The sequence below is a fragment of the Lachnellula hyalina genome (assembly GCF_007821495.1).
Source record: "Lachnellula hyalina strain CBS 185.66 chromosome Unknown contig00013, whole genome shotgun sequence".
In the NCBI taxonomy this organism is placed as follows: domain Eukaryota; kingdom Fungi; phylum Ascomycota; class Leotiomycetes; order Helotiales; family Lachnaceae; genus Lachnellula; species Lachnellula hyalina.
The window spans coordinates 141,077-156,594 of record NW_022157127.1 but is presented as its reverse complement, the minus strand read 5'-3'; the positions used below and the strand labels follow the sequence as shown (position 1 = coordinate 156,594).

Below are 15,518 nucleotides of genomic sequence, written 5' to 3'. Positions count from 1 at the left end.
GGGGACATATGGAACCCTTCCATTAATTGCGGGTGGGCCAACGTCAAACACCTCGTGTATCCGACGTGGCGAAGTAGGACGATCTTCGATATAGTATTTCTTGTGGTGCTCGCGACGACGGCTTTGGTTTCGCTGAGGTGCGCGATTGAAGCTCAAGCGTCGATGGTCACGCCCTTTCGATCTGGAACTTCGTGTGTATATTGTGTTCTCAGAGCTAAGATCTGAATCACTTCCTGTGTCCGACCCAAAACTGTCCGAGTCATACCCTGACGACGAACTTGAACTCTTGCCGTGGCGTTTCTTGGACGCGCGCCGCGACAAGGGTCTTGAGATTGGCTTTATCTTTGGTTTACCGGTATCTTTCGGTCTTTGAGGTAACTTGATGATTCCGTCACCTCCCCCTCCCCCTCCCCCTCCTCTTCCTAGTCCTCCTAGTCCTCCTGGTCCACCTGGCCCTCCTGGTCCTAGGCCTGGTCCTCCTCCTGATGGTTTGTCTTCTTGTGGCGGTGGCCGTAGAGCCGCCGCTCGATTCCTCTCAATGTTCTGGAACAAGACTATGGGGTTCAAGCCATCCATGGGTGCACGCACGAGATACACCGTCATGGTAGTAGTCTCTCTCTTTCCATTCTTAAGATCCTTCTGTCTCAAATCGATTTGTGCGAGGGACCATGTAAAATTTGGATCTTGCTCATTCGTGGCTTGGTGATCCAAACGCTTCGTGATTTGGCCTGACTGGAAGAACGCCAGCTCAGCTTTCTTTTCGGCTGCTGTTACAATCTTTCCACGAGCGTCATTGAGCTTCTTGATTTGTTGCAAAATATCCCCCTGGGCTAATCTCTCTTCCACGACTTCGGCCCTCGCCCATGTTGCCTTTTCCTTCGGATCCACGGGAATGGCCTTCTTGATAGTAAAGGCACAATACGAGGTGAGTTTCTTCTTGCATGCTTTCTCGTCTAGCTGTGGACGGGGTGAGATATCGACAATTTGCGTGGAGTTGAGTTGTGGTCGCATCATTGGAGGTGGGGGGCCACCTTGAGGGCGGAAGCCTCCTGGCGGTGGGGGACGGAAACCTCCTGGCGGGGGAGGAGGACCATTTCTCCCCGGCGGAGGAGGTGGTGGCGGAGGACCTCCTGGAGGTGGGCCTGGCATAGCTTGTAAGTGTTGCAAGGTGAAAGGTTTAGGTAAAGTGCGATATGGGGCACGTGAAGTGTCAGTTGACGATGATTCGGGCGAAGATGGAGGGGATCCCAAAAGATATACACGGTTCCCTGGGCGAAATGTTTTCAGAGCCGCACTACGGTCAAAGGATTGCAGTGTTCGATTTCCTAAAAGAAAGGAAATATGCTGATCATTAGGAGTGAGGCGGACGAAGTATTTAGGTAGGTGAGGGGACAGGTTGTGGGATATGCATAGCTGTGGCTTCATGAACCGCTGCCTTCGGGGCGCAATGCAATGCAGCAATGCACTAGGGTTTTATGCCGTTGGTCTGCAGGCTCACCGAGTAGCTGCATCAATCGACGACAGTAAAAAGGCCCCCCAATGAACAGTAAGGGCTACTTCATTAATTGCAACGTCCGTTCAGAAAAGAAGCCACGGAGTCTTCTCCTGCTGTGAAGACACGCTTTTCAAACAATGCGAAAGCTCACTATTCTCTATCATCATGTATAGTAACAGCGGGTATTTCCTCTAACCCCCGCTCAAGAGTCGAGGCTGTGCTGTGCTTTGCTCCTAGGCAACGACTCACATTGCGGGACAGGTTTTGAGGCTCCCATCTTCCTCGCCTTGCTATTGGGGAATGGCTTCATGTCCTTCACAAGGCAAAACATCGATATCAGCACTAGCGGGAAGCAGCAACTTCAGCTCGCCCCGGTGGCTTATGCAGACTTCTTTGAAAAACCTGTAGGAATGCATACGGAGGTACAGACATTACGAAAAGAGAAGACCAGAAAAGCCGAATCGTTCACTCGGGCACGCTCCTCAAAATGCAGGTATGATTCGACTTGCGAGGTCCTATGCACAGATAGGATACTGTAGTTCACCTCACTTCGTGCATGTACGATGGATGTCGTTGGATTTAACGCACGTCGCTACTGTGATGTTGCAGTCATGTGATGCCGGAATCGCGCATCACAGAGTGCAACTTCTTTATCTGTATTTCCCTTTCATTGTTCTCTCAATTCCGACCTTATTGCATGAAGTATCAATGTGTTTCGAGGCTGCCTCTTGTATTCGAAAAATATAGTCTCCTGAAAGTGGGCTATGCTGAACACCCTCTCGCCAAAACGAGGCAAATGCGAACTGTTTTCCGAACCACACGTCAAAACCGGACGCCCGGCTACAACAACCCACAAGACATTATGGCATCAATATCATCGGGCCATTTCTTGATCCCCTCAAATTCATCAATCGAGTTTCTAGCAAGCTTCAACTCGGTCACAGCATCACGCACAGTCGGGCGTCGTTTGCTGACAGAAGGAAGTAATAAACAAATCAATAAGTTTGATGTTTAATATCAGAAGACAAGCGCTGGACCCGCCAAATGATCACAGGATTTGAAAGCCGGCAAGTATTTGTCAGGCAGACGCAAATTTGATGAGCGACTGCCACCTGCATGTGTGATATGCATCTGTTTGGCCTACATCATCTTCTGCATCTTTCTCGATCTTCACTTACGTGTACAGGAAAGAGTATACGTAAGCGGAGAATGCTACAGTATCATCGCGACAGCTCTCTGTGTCTACCAGGCTGTGCTTTACTGCTTTGATTCATTGCAAGCCTGATATTTGGTTGTCTCTTACAGCCAGCCTCGTATGAATCGCACCATCTTCAGATCCTCCTCAAACCTATGGTGCGAAGTCAAACATCAACAGTGCTTTGTACCTCCATGTGAACTGTCAGAGGCTCATACGTATTCTGCCTGATGAGGTGCAGCAGCTTCATCACAATACGTGGGGGACAATACGATCGATGGGATCGATACAAACCTACGACACACATGCAGGAATAGATCTTTCATTGCATGGGGAAGAAAGAGGATTACGAAAGCTTCAATTGCAACCTTATGTATGGTTATGTCAATCCAAGGTCCCATCCCACCTTTCGCCAACCGACCCCGCATGATCCATCCTCCACACACCTTCGCTTTCTCCCGAAACCCATCTTACAACCAGCCATACAGAGCATCGATCCAGCTACTCGGCGCCCAGTTTTGCAGCTGATGTCAGTTACGCCCAGGGCCAGTGACAAGGATAGGTACTCGGGTTTCTTCACCCACCCACACTTTTGTCGCAACCTGTCGTTTGTACGGGTACGGTAGGGCTTTCGACGTTACACAAGGGCGGTTTCACAGCGTGTCAACGCATTGATCTTCCCGAGGGCATGCCAGACAATATATTGCAATATATTGTAATGTGATAGCTGGCGTTGTGCTAGATGTGTGAAGATCAGCCCATGGTTGTGCTTGTGTTATGTTCTATTGTTTGTTTGCGGATGTTTTTCTGGGGAGAATTCATGTCGTGAGACGCAACGTTGTGGCGGAATCAGCAGCGCATTGCTTGTATTCGCTTCTTGGTTTGCCGGGCAAACTTTGCCATGCTTGTTGTTTGGAATCTAATTCAGAAGCGTGTCACTTTCCCTCTCTATGCTTGTCCTGTCTTTTTACAGTCACCGACTATAAGCCTGCGGTGAAGGATGAGGTTATATTTCCATATCTGGCAGGCCCTACCCCTTTCCGAGTTGGGCAGCAACGCAGAACTTCGAAGTGCGGCAATGCAAGCGCCCGTGTTCTTGGGAACGGATTAATGCCACATCACATTTTCAGAACACACCGTGTATTCTCGGTCCAGGAACCGATCGAGATGTGTTGAGCCGTCGTTTCAGAGCCGCATTATCATTATGCAGGCTCTCAATCTCAAGGACTGTTTTTATGTACTTTTGGTGCCAATCAGTCTGCCATGTGCCTTCTTTCCACTCAATACCAAGCAGTCAGACGTAATATGCAGGAAGTACCTCATCACAGGTGAGATTCTTCATCTACACTTCACGATCCAATAGAATACTAAGCGTAGGAAGGTATCCAAGCCTCGCTGCAAGTCATGCAAGTAGGAAAGCCATCCTGGGTAACTACCAGTTTGCATCATAAACACCCCTTCACTATCTATCACCATCACCATCACCTTCCATATTTACCTACTACCTACCTTCCTTCCCCCACAAACAATAATCCAGCCAAAAAAAAAAAAAAAAAAAAGCTAGCCAGTCAGTCAGTAAGAGAGTGAGTAATTGCCGGCTTAGTTATTATCAAGAACGTCCATACGTCACGTGAAGAACTCAAACTGTCTGTATTTATGTATATATCTATCTATCGGAAGCGAGCGAGCGAGGCTGGAGGAAAACGGAAAGGAATGGAAAGTGAAGTAATTGGTTGATTGATTGGTTGATAATAAAGTGGTTCATTATTAGATATCAATTAGGTCCTATTGTGGTCTGGTCAGGTCTGTGTAGTCGCCATGTCGTCTTTGATTTTGCTACTTGACTCACTTCACAAATACCAAAGATAAAAGATGGAAAGAAAACCAGTTTCTTATTTTTTCTATCTACATCCCCTTCACACACCACCAACACTATCGTACTTCACTCCTTTCCACCCTATCATTCCATTCTGAGACCAAAGCTCATCAAGACAGCCGTCAGCATCAGTCTATATACATTCCAACACCACCATCATCCTAATCCCAACACTCCATCACTCATACAAGTGGATTAAAATTAATAATTACTCCATTCAACACTCATTCCCCATTTCAAAAGGAAAACAAACAGGGGAAATTCTCTTTCAAAGCGAGTGTGGAGCTACCCTTCAGATCAGCCGTCTCTTGATTAACGCCATCCCATCCCACAAAAAGTGATTTTCAACAAGCCTTGAAATCATCCCCAGGTGAAAGGCACAAATGTAAAAAGGGTATCTTGTCGCGTTCTGCGCAAAATAAACGAAAGTCGACAAATTGCAAGAGCAAAAATGCCTCAGGTCAGAGAAAGGTCGAGGGTGTGGTGTGAACAGTGGGTAGCCAAGTCTATATCCGAGACAAATGCCTGGCGATACAAACGAGAAACGCAAGGCTGTCGCAGGCCCTACGCTTTCACCAGCCTCGTTGAGGCTTCACACGACAAAGATTACCGTAAAGGCTGCTTGACGTCCGCCACACCATTTGCAATGACCTCTCTAAGTGTCCAGCGGGGTGGGGTGACGATCCCTTGCAGACCGTTTGCCTTCTGCCACTCCTTTTCCATTTCTGGGGTCACACCATCTGGGAGGTGTTCCGCCCCGCCGGCTACACCGGTGGAGAACTTAAGCTGGAGGACGTTTCCGATCTCATCACATGCTGCGAGGACACGGTCCATGTCATCCTTGTTGTGAGCAGCAGAGACACAGAAACGAGCGCGGGAAGAGACGAGTGGAGTAGCGGGGTATCCGACAATGACGACGGAGATCTTGCGGCGGAGCATTTCGTGGGAGAAGGCTGGCATCTTGGCAGGGTTGTACAGAACGATGGGGATAATCGGAGAGTCATCATGACCATACACAATGAATCCGAGACGCTTCAATCCCAGGCGGAGATATCTCGAGTTGAAAGTAATACGTTGGAGACGCTCTTCACCTTGTCCGGGAACAATATCGCCATTGATGATTTTGAGGGCACTAAGAATTTGCATGAGGACGGGAGGCGTAGGTGATTCTCCGTAAATGGTAGCTGCATTCGTAGCACGAAGCTTGTCGATGATGTGCTTGTCGGCAGCAACGTAACCGCCATTGGCGCCAAAGGACTTTGTCAATGTTCCCATAAGGATATCAATCTCTGCGGGATCAATGCCGAAGTAATCGCAGACACCGCGGCCACGAGGACCAAGCGCGCCAATAGAGTGGGCTTCGTCAACAAACAGATGGAACTTATATCTCTTCTTGAGCTTGAGTATGCCGGGCAGGTCACACATCGTTCCTTCCATAGAGTACAGACCCTCAACAACCAGGAGAATCTTCTTCCACGGGCGGTGAGTGCGAGGTTGTCCTTGGGAAATGGCCTCACGCAAGGTTTTCTCAAGATCAGCCATATCGTTGTGTTTGAATGAGGTAATCATTGCGCCTGACAGACGAGCTCCAACACGGATAGAGGCGTGGTTCAACTCATCAGAGATAATGAGCGATCCCTTGCTAACCAATGCAGGGAACGAGGAAGCATTTGTAGCGAATCCCATAGAGAAAACCATGGCCGATGGCTTACCAACAAACTTTGCAATCTTGTCTTCAACCTCCAAGGCCAGATCAGTAGTTCCACAATCAGCTCGAGGGCTTACGGCACTGATTCCATACTTCTTAATGGTTTCCTCGACAGCATCCGCACATGGACCCTCGGACTGAGCGAAACCAAGATAATTGTAGGAGCTCATATTTAACGTTTCGGTGTATGTGCCAGTGAATTGGTAGTTTCTGTTGAAGTCACTCGTTTTCCTGTCGATCAAAGTGATGTATCTACCCGGAACTCCTGTGATTGGTCGAGCGAAGCAGTCGTCGATACGTAACTTGAGCCTGCGGACATAGAAGTTGTCGAAATCGCTGTTCAAGGCTGCATAGCCATTGGCGTCCTTGAGGTGTCTGTAATGGTCTGGCTTGAAACGCTTTCCGAAGAAGTCTCTAACATGTCCAAAGACTATTAAGACAAGGTAGCTGATATAAGTTGTTAAGAGGTAGTAGTAGGGCGGTTCGTCGATAATGGGCTCCGCGAGCTCTCCTCCCATGTGCTTGCTAACATAGCGATGGCTTTGGGCTCCGAGAGGACCGAACTGTGCGTCTATTCTCGCCTGTTTGTTTGCCTCTGCGACAGAGGGTGGTTGAAAAAGCGTGGTAGGTGGTTCATCCATATTTGCTTCGCCGGCCTTTGCTGTTGAAAGAGAAATTGTCGGTAATGACAGTGAGGGAGCGCTGATATGGGGCGATGGGTTGTTGAGTAGGTATTGCTGTTGCGCCTGTACCGCAGATAGGAGAGCTGCTTGTGCAGACTGTTGCTCCTTGCCCTTGGGTGAGGTAGTAAAGAATTGTGCTAGTCTGTTACCCTTGGACGTAGATGGCCTCCTAGGCGCAGGTTTATCTGACGGCGTAGTAACCGTGGTGGTGGTAGAACTGGCAAACGGGTTTCGAGGAATTCTTTGAGGCATTGTGGTCATGAACTGATGACCTTGCTGTTCGAGCAGAGGTGAAAGATCGAGGCGTGGTGTTGAGAAACCTATTCGTACAACAAGAAGCGTTTATTAGGTGGAATGATGTCTGGGATATCGGTTCAAGAGGTATATCGAAGATTAATGAGGCGCGGGTTCGTTTGCACAACTGGGTGGTGAACGGTGGCTGAGTCTGTTGGAGAAAGCAGTGTTAGTGACGAGTTACCTGCATGGTCGTTTATGTAAATCATAGGATAGAAGAGGCCCTCTGCGCCTTGTGCATGGAGTGCTGAGCCAGGATGGAATTGCATCTTCACCGACCATTCTTCAGGTGGTCAAGTCAACACCAGGACCAAGTCTCGACCCCAAACAAAGGAATTGGGCCGTATCCGGGGTTGCATAGGATATAGAAAGATGATGCTTACCAAGGAATGCGATCGCGACCGTAGATTGACAATAGGAACGGGGGGAATGCGACGTTGGTTGTGAGGAAGGCGCGTGCTGTGAGTGAGACGGCAATGAAGCAGTTTCTGTACACAGGGCAACACCAACACCGACGACAGCGTTAGGATGCAACCAAGGCTCCTATCCTTTCCTTTCCTTTCGCACCGACCCGACCGTTTGTGTATTGTTGAGTTGTCCGACACGGTACGAGGTAAGGAGGGCAATGGGGGGGGGGAGGTTAAAAAAGGAAAGGTATCGACGGATGCAGAGGGGAGGAGGTGCAGGAGAGGTGCAAGAGAAGGAGGTTGGGTTAGGATTCTTCTTGGGAAGAGGAAGTCACGTCAAAGCGATATGCATGGGTCGGCTTGTAGTAATGACCGATTCTTCCGCTCGCACTCGCACTTTCACTCCCATTGGCTTTACTTCACTCCAATTGGCTAGCTGAGCAGGGGACAGCTCTTTCTCTCTTTTCGCACTGGAGGCTAGTTTGATATGTTCACTCCTGCCGGTTCATAAATGGCATGGGATAACGTTCATAACGTTCATAATCGGGGATCGAATCAGGATCAGCTTGTCATCAGTCATCAAATGCAAATTGCTATGGGTCAAGCGGGTCTCGAACAACCTTGAGCATCCCTGCCCCAGCAGTGCCACCACCTGTCATTTGCTCGGTAGAGGCGGGAGACTAAAGCTCTTACGGCCGGACTCTTCGGATCACAGACCTGCAATTTGGGTCAATTTGCCTGGGGAAAGGGGGCTCGGCAGTGTTTTGTGCATATGCATACCATCTTATGCTTTTTTTTGCACGGCATCATAGACTTGTGCGTACTGTACATACCTATGCACAAGTATTGTACTGTAGGTGATTTGGATACTTCCCTCCACCAGGTCCATCCCCTTCGTCATTTTACAAAATATTGTTTCTTGATGACGGTGAGAAATAATTGATGATTTAATCAAGTATCTTACCTTAAAGTACTAGGTGTGGGTAGGTCTTACTAAGTCTATGTGGTTTATGGCTAACAGAGTCATGAATTGCACCGAAGTTCGCATCCTCCCTCCGTACAGGACCATGGAAGTCTCTTCAAATCAATCAGCCTCGGCTGAAAATTCTTATTTTAGCTCTAAGCCTCATTGACAGCCACTGACGATGGGCCCCCTTATTTGGACTTCCCCAGGTACCGACTCAGTCCAGACTCCACAGTCGGTACACAGTCGGTACAGACTACCTCATCCTATTCTACCCTTCTATCTCATTCGATTCATACTCCGAACATGTTTCGGTTGTCGGCGACCGGTATCGCATGATTTCATCCTACAAAGATACAGTAACTTTCTCCGGCTCCGCATTGTTCCGCCTCGCGTCCCGCTCCTATCAAATTCCCTCGGCTCTCCTTTCCCTTTAAGCTTATCCTAAGAACCGTACCAAGGTACAAGTATACTGTAATCAATTGATCGTGTTACCAAAACTATCCCAACACCATCGCCACCTTTACTCAGACATGGCCGAGTCCAAAGAACCTCTTGAGTTATGGAGACATTCCTCTCCGGAGACCACCCAGATGTGGTTCTTCAAAGAGCGGGTCGAGAAGAATTACGGGGTCAAATTAGACGGTTATCAAGACCTTTATAATTGGTCAGTTGAGAATATTGAAGATTTTTGGAGGGAGACATGTCTCTTTACAGGTGTACATGCCAAAAAGGCGGGGACGCAGGGGGTAGTAGATGCTTCGTTTGATCAAGTGAGTGATGTCTTCCCCTTTACACGTGACATTGAGAGTGTTATTATCTTCAGAGCTCCATAAGTGTGGGATCACCGCTTGTGGATGGTGGTAACCGATGAGGGCTGCTTTTGATTTTATAATTCAACCTTGACCTTTGGGCAAACCTAATGTCTCTTATTATCGAGTTCATCAAGATCCCAAAAGCGCTTTCCCCAAGCTCTTCTCAATGTGCAGCAAATGCCACAATAGAACAGCTGACTTGAAATACATAAAACACCACTAACCAAGGCATCAGATCCTAGAAAAAGATGCCCCCATGTTCCCCCGCCCAGACTTCTTCCCTGGCACCGAACTCAACTTCGCCCAGAACCTGCTCTATCCACTTCACCCAGACAGCCAGCATCCCGTCAAAGACCAAGATATCGCCATCATAGCCGCAACAGAAACATCTCGCTCCGAAGTTACTTGGGCGGAACTGAGGAAACGGGTTGGAGAATGCTATAATGCACTTCGATATCAAGGGGTGAAGCCTCTGGATAGAGTTGCGGGGTTTGTGGGCAATCATACTAATGCTATTGTTGCTATGTTGGCTACTACTGCTTTAGGCGCTATTTGGACTGCTGTCAGTCCTGATACGGGAGTTGGGGCTGTATTGGATAGGTGAGTGACTTTTAAGATATTTATATTTTTCAACTTTCGCAATATTGTGTGTGTATTCGCGTTATCACTTAACTTATAGAAGACAAGAAGAAACCTTCGCCAACTGCTCTACCATCCTTCCTCTTATGTCGCTCGCTCGCCATCAGGTGACGCTCCGCTGGCCCTCCGGCGGCCACTGCCGTGGAGGCCAGGAAGGTTCCCTCTTTTATGTTTTGAACTCTTATATATTATGCCCTTCTCGGCCTCCACGGCAGTGGCCCCCGGAGGGCCAGCGGAGCGTCTCTGAAAAGGTCACGAAGCAGAGTAGTAATAGTTTTTCTTAATCTCATCACATCTTTCTTTTGAACCAGCCATGTTTAAATCCGTTTCAGCTCCTCTTTCTTATCATATCGATCGGTTCTGACAGGATCCAGATTGGTACAAATTGAGCCGGTGGTCTTGTTTGCCGACAATGCCTCATTCTACAACGGCAAGATACATGAAACAAGTGCCAAGATCAAAGAGATAATAGCTTCATTGCCAAAACTGCAAGCACTGGTTATATTCGAAGAAGTCTCGGCAGTCAAGATGAAAGAGCATATGGGCCATCTAACACCACCAACCGGTTCTTCATACACATACCAAGAGTTCCTCACACGGCAAGTAACAGAAACCCTCTCAACAGCATTCTACTAATCCCTCGACTAGACCACCCACACCTGACACAAGCATCACCCAAAACAGATTTACACTCTTTCCTCCATCCCACCCAGTCTACATCCTCTACAGCTCCGGCACAACGGGAAAGCCGAAATGCATCGTGCACTCCTCCTTCGGAACCCTCATCCAGCACAAAAAAGAACACATCCTCCACTGCGACATCCGCCCCCACGACCGCCTTTTCTACTTCACCACAACCACCTGGATGATGTGGCACTGGCTCGTCTCCGGCCTCGCCTCTGCCGCCACAATAATCCTCTACGATGGCTCCCCCTTTGCACCCCACGGCCCCTTCACCATGCCCCTCCTAATCGACGAACTATCCATAACACACTTCGGCACCTCGGCCAAATACCTCTCCCTCCTCGAACAGAAATCCCTCTTCCCCCACCAAAACAACTTGGCCCTCAAACAGCTAAAAGCCATCTACTCCACCGGCTCCCCCCTCGCACCAAGTACATTCCAATACGTATACGCCGCCTTCGGCCCGGACATCAATCTCGGCAGCATAACAGGCGGCACAGACATAATATCCCTCTTCGGCGCGCCCTCGCCCCTATCCCCCGTCTTCAGCGGCGAAATCCAGCAAAAAGCCCTCGGCATGGCCATCTCGGCCTTCTCGCCCTCAGGGCTTCCGCTCACGGATTCCTCGCCCGGCGACCTCATCTGCTCGCGGCCCTTCCCCTCGCAACCCGTCTCCTTCTACGGGGCTGCAGGTATGGATAAGTACCGGGAGAGCTATTTCGAGATGTTCCCCGGCGTGTGGCATCATGGGGATTTCGTGCGTTTCAATGAGCGCACGGGTGGTATGGTGATGTTGGGGCGTAGTGATGGGATTTTGAAACCGAGTGGTGTGCGCTTTGGAAGCGCGGAGATCTACAATATTCTGCTCAAGTATTTCGCGGCGGATGTTGAGGATGCGCTGTGTATTGGAAGGCGCAGGGAGGGCGATGATGATGAAGTCGTTGTGCTGTTTTTGAAAATGGCCGACGGGAAAAGCCTAAGCGAAGGATTGAGGGAGGGTATTCGGGCATGTGTTAGGAAAGAGTTGAGCGCTAGGCATGTGCCGGGTGTTATTGAGGAGTGTGTAGAGATCCCCATTACTACTAATGGGAAGAAGTGAGTTTCGTCCTGTCTACCTGTTGTGTTTATGTATTTAATGTGCTAACGAGAATATAGGGTCGAGGTTGCCGTTAAGCAGATTCTCTGTGGGATGAACGTCAAAACTAGCGCTAGTGTTGCGAATTCAGAGTGTTTAGAATGGTATAGGGAATGGGCTGCTAAGAATTAGATTAACATTTATCTATCACTGGGTTTTAGAGATTTACACTAAATAGAACGGTACTATCTATAGCTTCCGCCTTGATATTGACCCTCTGAAATCTATCTGCTTCACAAACCACCGGCTCTCTGTTTGCCACCCTCTGCCAAGCAAGCTTTCCTCGAGCTGAAAATCAAATGTACGGATGAGCTGGGGTATCAATTTCGACATCTCCAACAAGCTAATATTCTTCCCAATGCATGTCCGACTGCCCATCCCAAAAGATAACATGTGGCCCTCCATTTCTTTCCCACCATCTTCCAACCACCGTTCTGGACGCCATTCTTTTGCATCCGTGCCAAATGTGGCTTGGTTTCGATGAGATACCCACGCGTTGACGCCGACCGTCGTGCCGGGTGGGAATTTCTGTGCAGCGATATCCACACCACCTTCAGGTACTATACGTTGCAAGCCCAGCCCTACAGCTGGATGTAGGCGCAAGGCTTCTTTGATGACTGCTTGGAGGAAAGGTAGGTGTTCCTGTGCCTGCTTGAAGGTCACGGGATCAGAAACAAGTTTGTTTGTCGCAGCATCATCGATTTCCTTCCTCAAACGCCCGAGGGATTCAGGATGCTTCATCAAGAAGTACATGATGCTGCTCAGAGAGATAGCCGTAGTATCGCTCCCGGCTGCAATGTTAGATTGGCAGATCATTTGTATATCGGCCTTGGTGATCTTCTCTGGATCCTCCTCGTGCCGAGCGACAAGCTTGCTGACAAAATCAGGGGGTCCATCGGTACGACTGATTCTTGGATCTTTGAGGCTGGCCATCTTCTTGCTAATTTGATTCACGGCGAATTTAATCACGAAAGTAAAGCCACCTGATTTCGGCAAGTAAGGAAAGATCAGGTTGTTCAAGAAGGGATAGATCCCTACGAAGGTCCCATAGGCGTTACGACCATCAATGGCTGTGAATATACCAGCTTCATCCTTCCCCATATCTAGTAATCCAAATCGTACACCAAAGGTGATTTCACCGATAACATCGAAAGCATAGCATTGTAGCCAATGATACAAGTTGATAATATGGTGAGATTGTGCAAGTTCGTCGAATCTCTGGACGAGCAGGGCGGTACAATGGTCGACATATTGCTCATAAGAAACCAGGGTCGACATAGAGTATGCTGAAGCAAACTTACGCCGCTGGGAAGCATGACGATGGGGGTTCAGATCCGAGAAGAGGCCGGACTTGTTCGGATCTGCAGGTGACCAAGCATAGTACCAAGGCGCCTGGGACACTACGTTAGCTTTCTGTTACACCAGCTCTTCCCGTTTGAGAGAAGCGATAACTGAATACTTTTAAGAAAGAGTTGCCCTAAGAACGCATTAGTCTCTGCTGCGGCACTCGGACTCTAGCAATCAGGGGACCGCTTACATGGCCATATATAATCTTCGCAGCGTTCACGTCGTCAAGTGAGTATTCCCCGGGAGCGATGCGAACGATAGGCCCATACTTCTGATGCAGTGCGATGTTGACTTGCTCGAATCGGCCTTGGTAGATCTGATATAGATACCACAGTCGCGTGAAGCGAGCGATGCGGGGACCAGGCAGGTGGCGTAAAGGGTCGAGCAGGATAGAAATGAAGATATAGGAGATGGATAGAATGAGGGGCAACCCAAGAAGCACGGTCAAGCTACCTCCGGGCAGGAGGAGTATTCGTTCAATCATGCTTGCTATCACGTATTGTACGGAAGCAGAGGAGGAGGAGAGTAGAGGAGGAGGAGAGAACAGGAGGAGAAGAGGAGAAGAGGAAGATATAAATTTAATAGGTACAAAGGTACATAGGAGACGTGACATGACACTGGAACGGGTCAATGCGTCGTGCGGGGAATTACCGTAGCTCCGGTAGATCACACTAGGCCCATACATAAGGGGCCAATCAGATGTGACTAGAAGTACTTAGAGATGGGTTTTCCTTACCGACTCCGCTGTGATCATTAAGGGTTTCTGCGGGTTGAGAATACCTTGCCTTGCCGGCATCTGATTACGGTATTTGAGAAACGTGTCAACGCTAAGGTAGGTAACATCTGAGCCTCTTATCCCGGAAATTTTAGAAGATAAAAAAAGATTATGCTCTCTCGAATCAGCTTCGACGTTTGCATTAGTACTCCACATCTGCTTGACTTGCGCGCTTAATTTATTATCTCACGGATTGATCATGCCGCTCTCTGCTTCCTATTTCCTCTATCACTATAGAGCTTTCAGCTACAAACGATGTAGATGTGCCCAGCTGCCCTCCAGCACGCGGCTTTACACTATTTCGAAATACTAGAAGTATATCAGAAGTACAAGGGAGTCAGTACTTCCAGGTCTAAAATGCATTATAAGTTCAGATAAACTAGCATATAGGAAGCGAGATCGAAAACTTATTCAGAAGAGCCGTAAAGAGCATAGGTAACGGTGTCAAGGAGGGCGATTATAGTGGAAGGACATCTTCAAGCACGTGATCAACTCATATTCCAGGGGGTACCTCCTATTCTTTCAGAAGGAAGACTTCGTAATCAATATCAATAGCAAATGCTTATAGTTCAAAGTAGCCGAGTTTACTGTAATTAATTTTAACGTGCTACTCGTTATTGTCTGACAGAGGATTTTGCGATTGTCAAATTGCCACAGGTTATACAACAGACAAGAGATGCGCAACCTAGAATAAAGACAGCAAAGAACTAGATTCGGTGAAACGTTCTCTTTATTATACATAAAATAAAACTTGCACCTAGCAAATAAACTGTTTCGGTCAAGTTCGCCGTCTTTGGGATCGCGCACCATTTCCACTGACCGAAATTTGCGGCGAACAAGACAGTACAGAACAAGAGCGTGTAGCACGCTGGGGATGAGAGAAGAAAAGGCCTGTAGAATAGCTACTCTGGAGCTGCGAAAGCCTGAAGCTCTGCGGTAGGATTGCCCCACCAATCATTTACTTCATTGTACAGTACTACAGACCTTGATCCCAACGTAGGGTAGGTATACCTTTAAGAACAGCACTGAAGATACACATTCCCCATTGGAGAGTCTCGAAGAATTACTCTTTGAATGGATAATCTCATCCCCATAACCAAGGCGTGACTTGAAGCCGAGAAAGCAGCACCGCTTCCTCCCTCAGTATAAGAGCTCAGTCATTCCCTCCCAGCATCCCCAGAGCTCCATCTTCCTTTGCCTACAAAATCTACACACACATAAGAAAAATCACACCTCGCTTAAGAAATTTGAAGTTCTCCGGTCGCATTCCACCTCGTTGTCGCGATGTCCCACCTCAAAACAGTGATGCTCGACTTCGGCTCTGACGATGTCGCTTCGAGCACTGGCTCAATCACAACGCAGCCAGATGATCCTGTGAGCGCGCAGTTTCTAATCAAGTACAGGAATAAATTAATTGCTTGGAATAATTGTTTGTATGTTACTGACGCACTTGCGAAATGATAGTATTATGGGAAGTGATGGGTTTGGGTTGGTGGGTTGA

The 15,518-nt window shown here is 48.4% G+C and overlaps 3 protein-coding genes across 3 annotated transcripts; 1 reads left to right on the top strand and 2 right to left on the bottom strand.

Annotated features, from left to right (window-relative positions):
* Positions 1–5,172: 5,172 nt before the first annotated feature.
* Positions 5,173–7,209, bottom strand: lcb2 (Serine palmitoyltransferase; the record flags this gene model as incomplete). Its single annotated transcript, XM_031146736.1, has 1 exon — positions 5,173–7,209. One exon carries the CDS (start codon positions 7,207–7,209, stop codon positions 5,173–5,175), a length of 2,037 nt encoding a protein of 678 aa, XP_031008701.1.
* Positions 7,210–9,155: 1,946 nt separating this feature from the next.
* vrtB (Malonamoyl-CoA synthetase) lies at positions 9,156–12,027 on the top strand (the record flags this gene model as incomplete). The annotated part of the gene is made up of 5 exons (XM_031146735.1): positions 9,156–9,395; positions 9,673–10,037; positions 10,451–10,679; positions 10,702–11,855; positions 11,916–12,027. 5 exons carry the CDS (start codon positions 9,156–9,158, stop codon positions 12,025–12,027), a joined length of 2,100 nt encoding a protein of 699 aa, XP_031008702.1.
* A 57-nt stretch (positions 12,028–12,084) lies between these two features.
* On the bottom strand, positions 12,085–13,726 carry PDA6-1_0 (Pisatin demethylase; the record flags this gene model as incomplete). The annotated part of the gene is made up of 2 exons (XM_031146734.1): positions 12,085–13,308; positions 13,433–13,726. The coding sequence occupies 2 exons, from the start codon at positions 13,724–13,726 to the stop codon at positions 12,085–12,087; spliced, it is 1,518 nt and encodes a 505-aa protein (XP_031008703.1).
* Between the last annotated feature and the right edge of the window lie 1,792 nt (positions 13,727–15,518).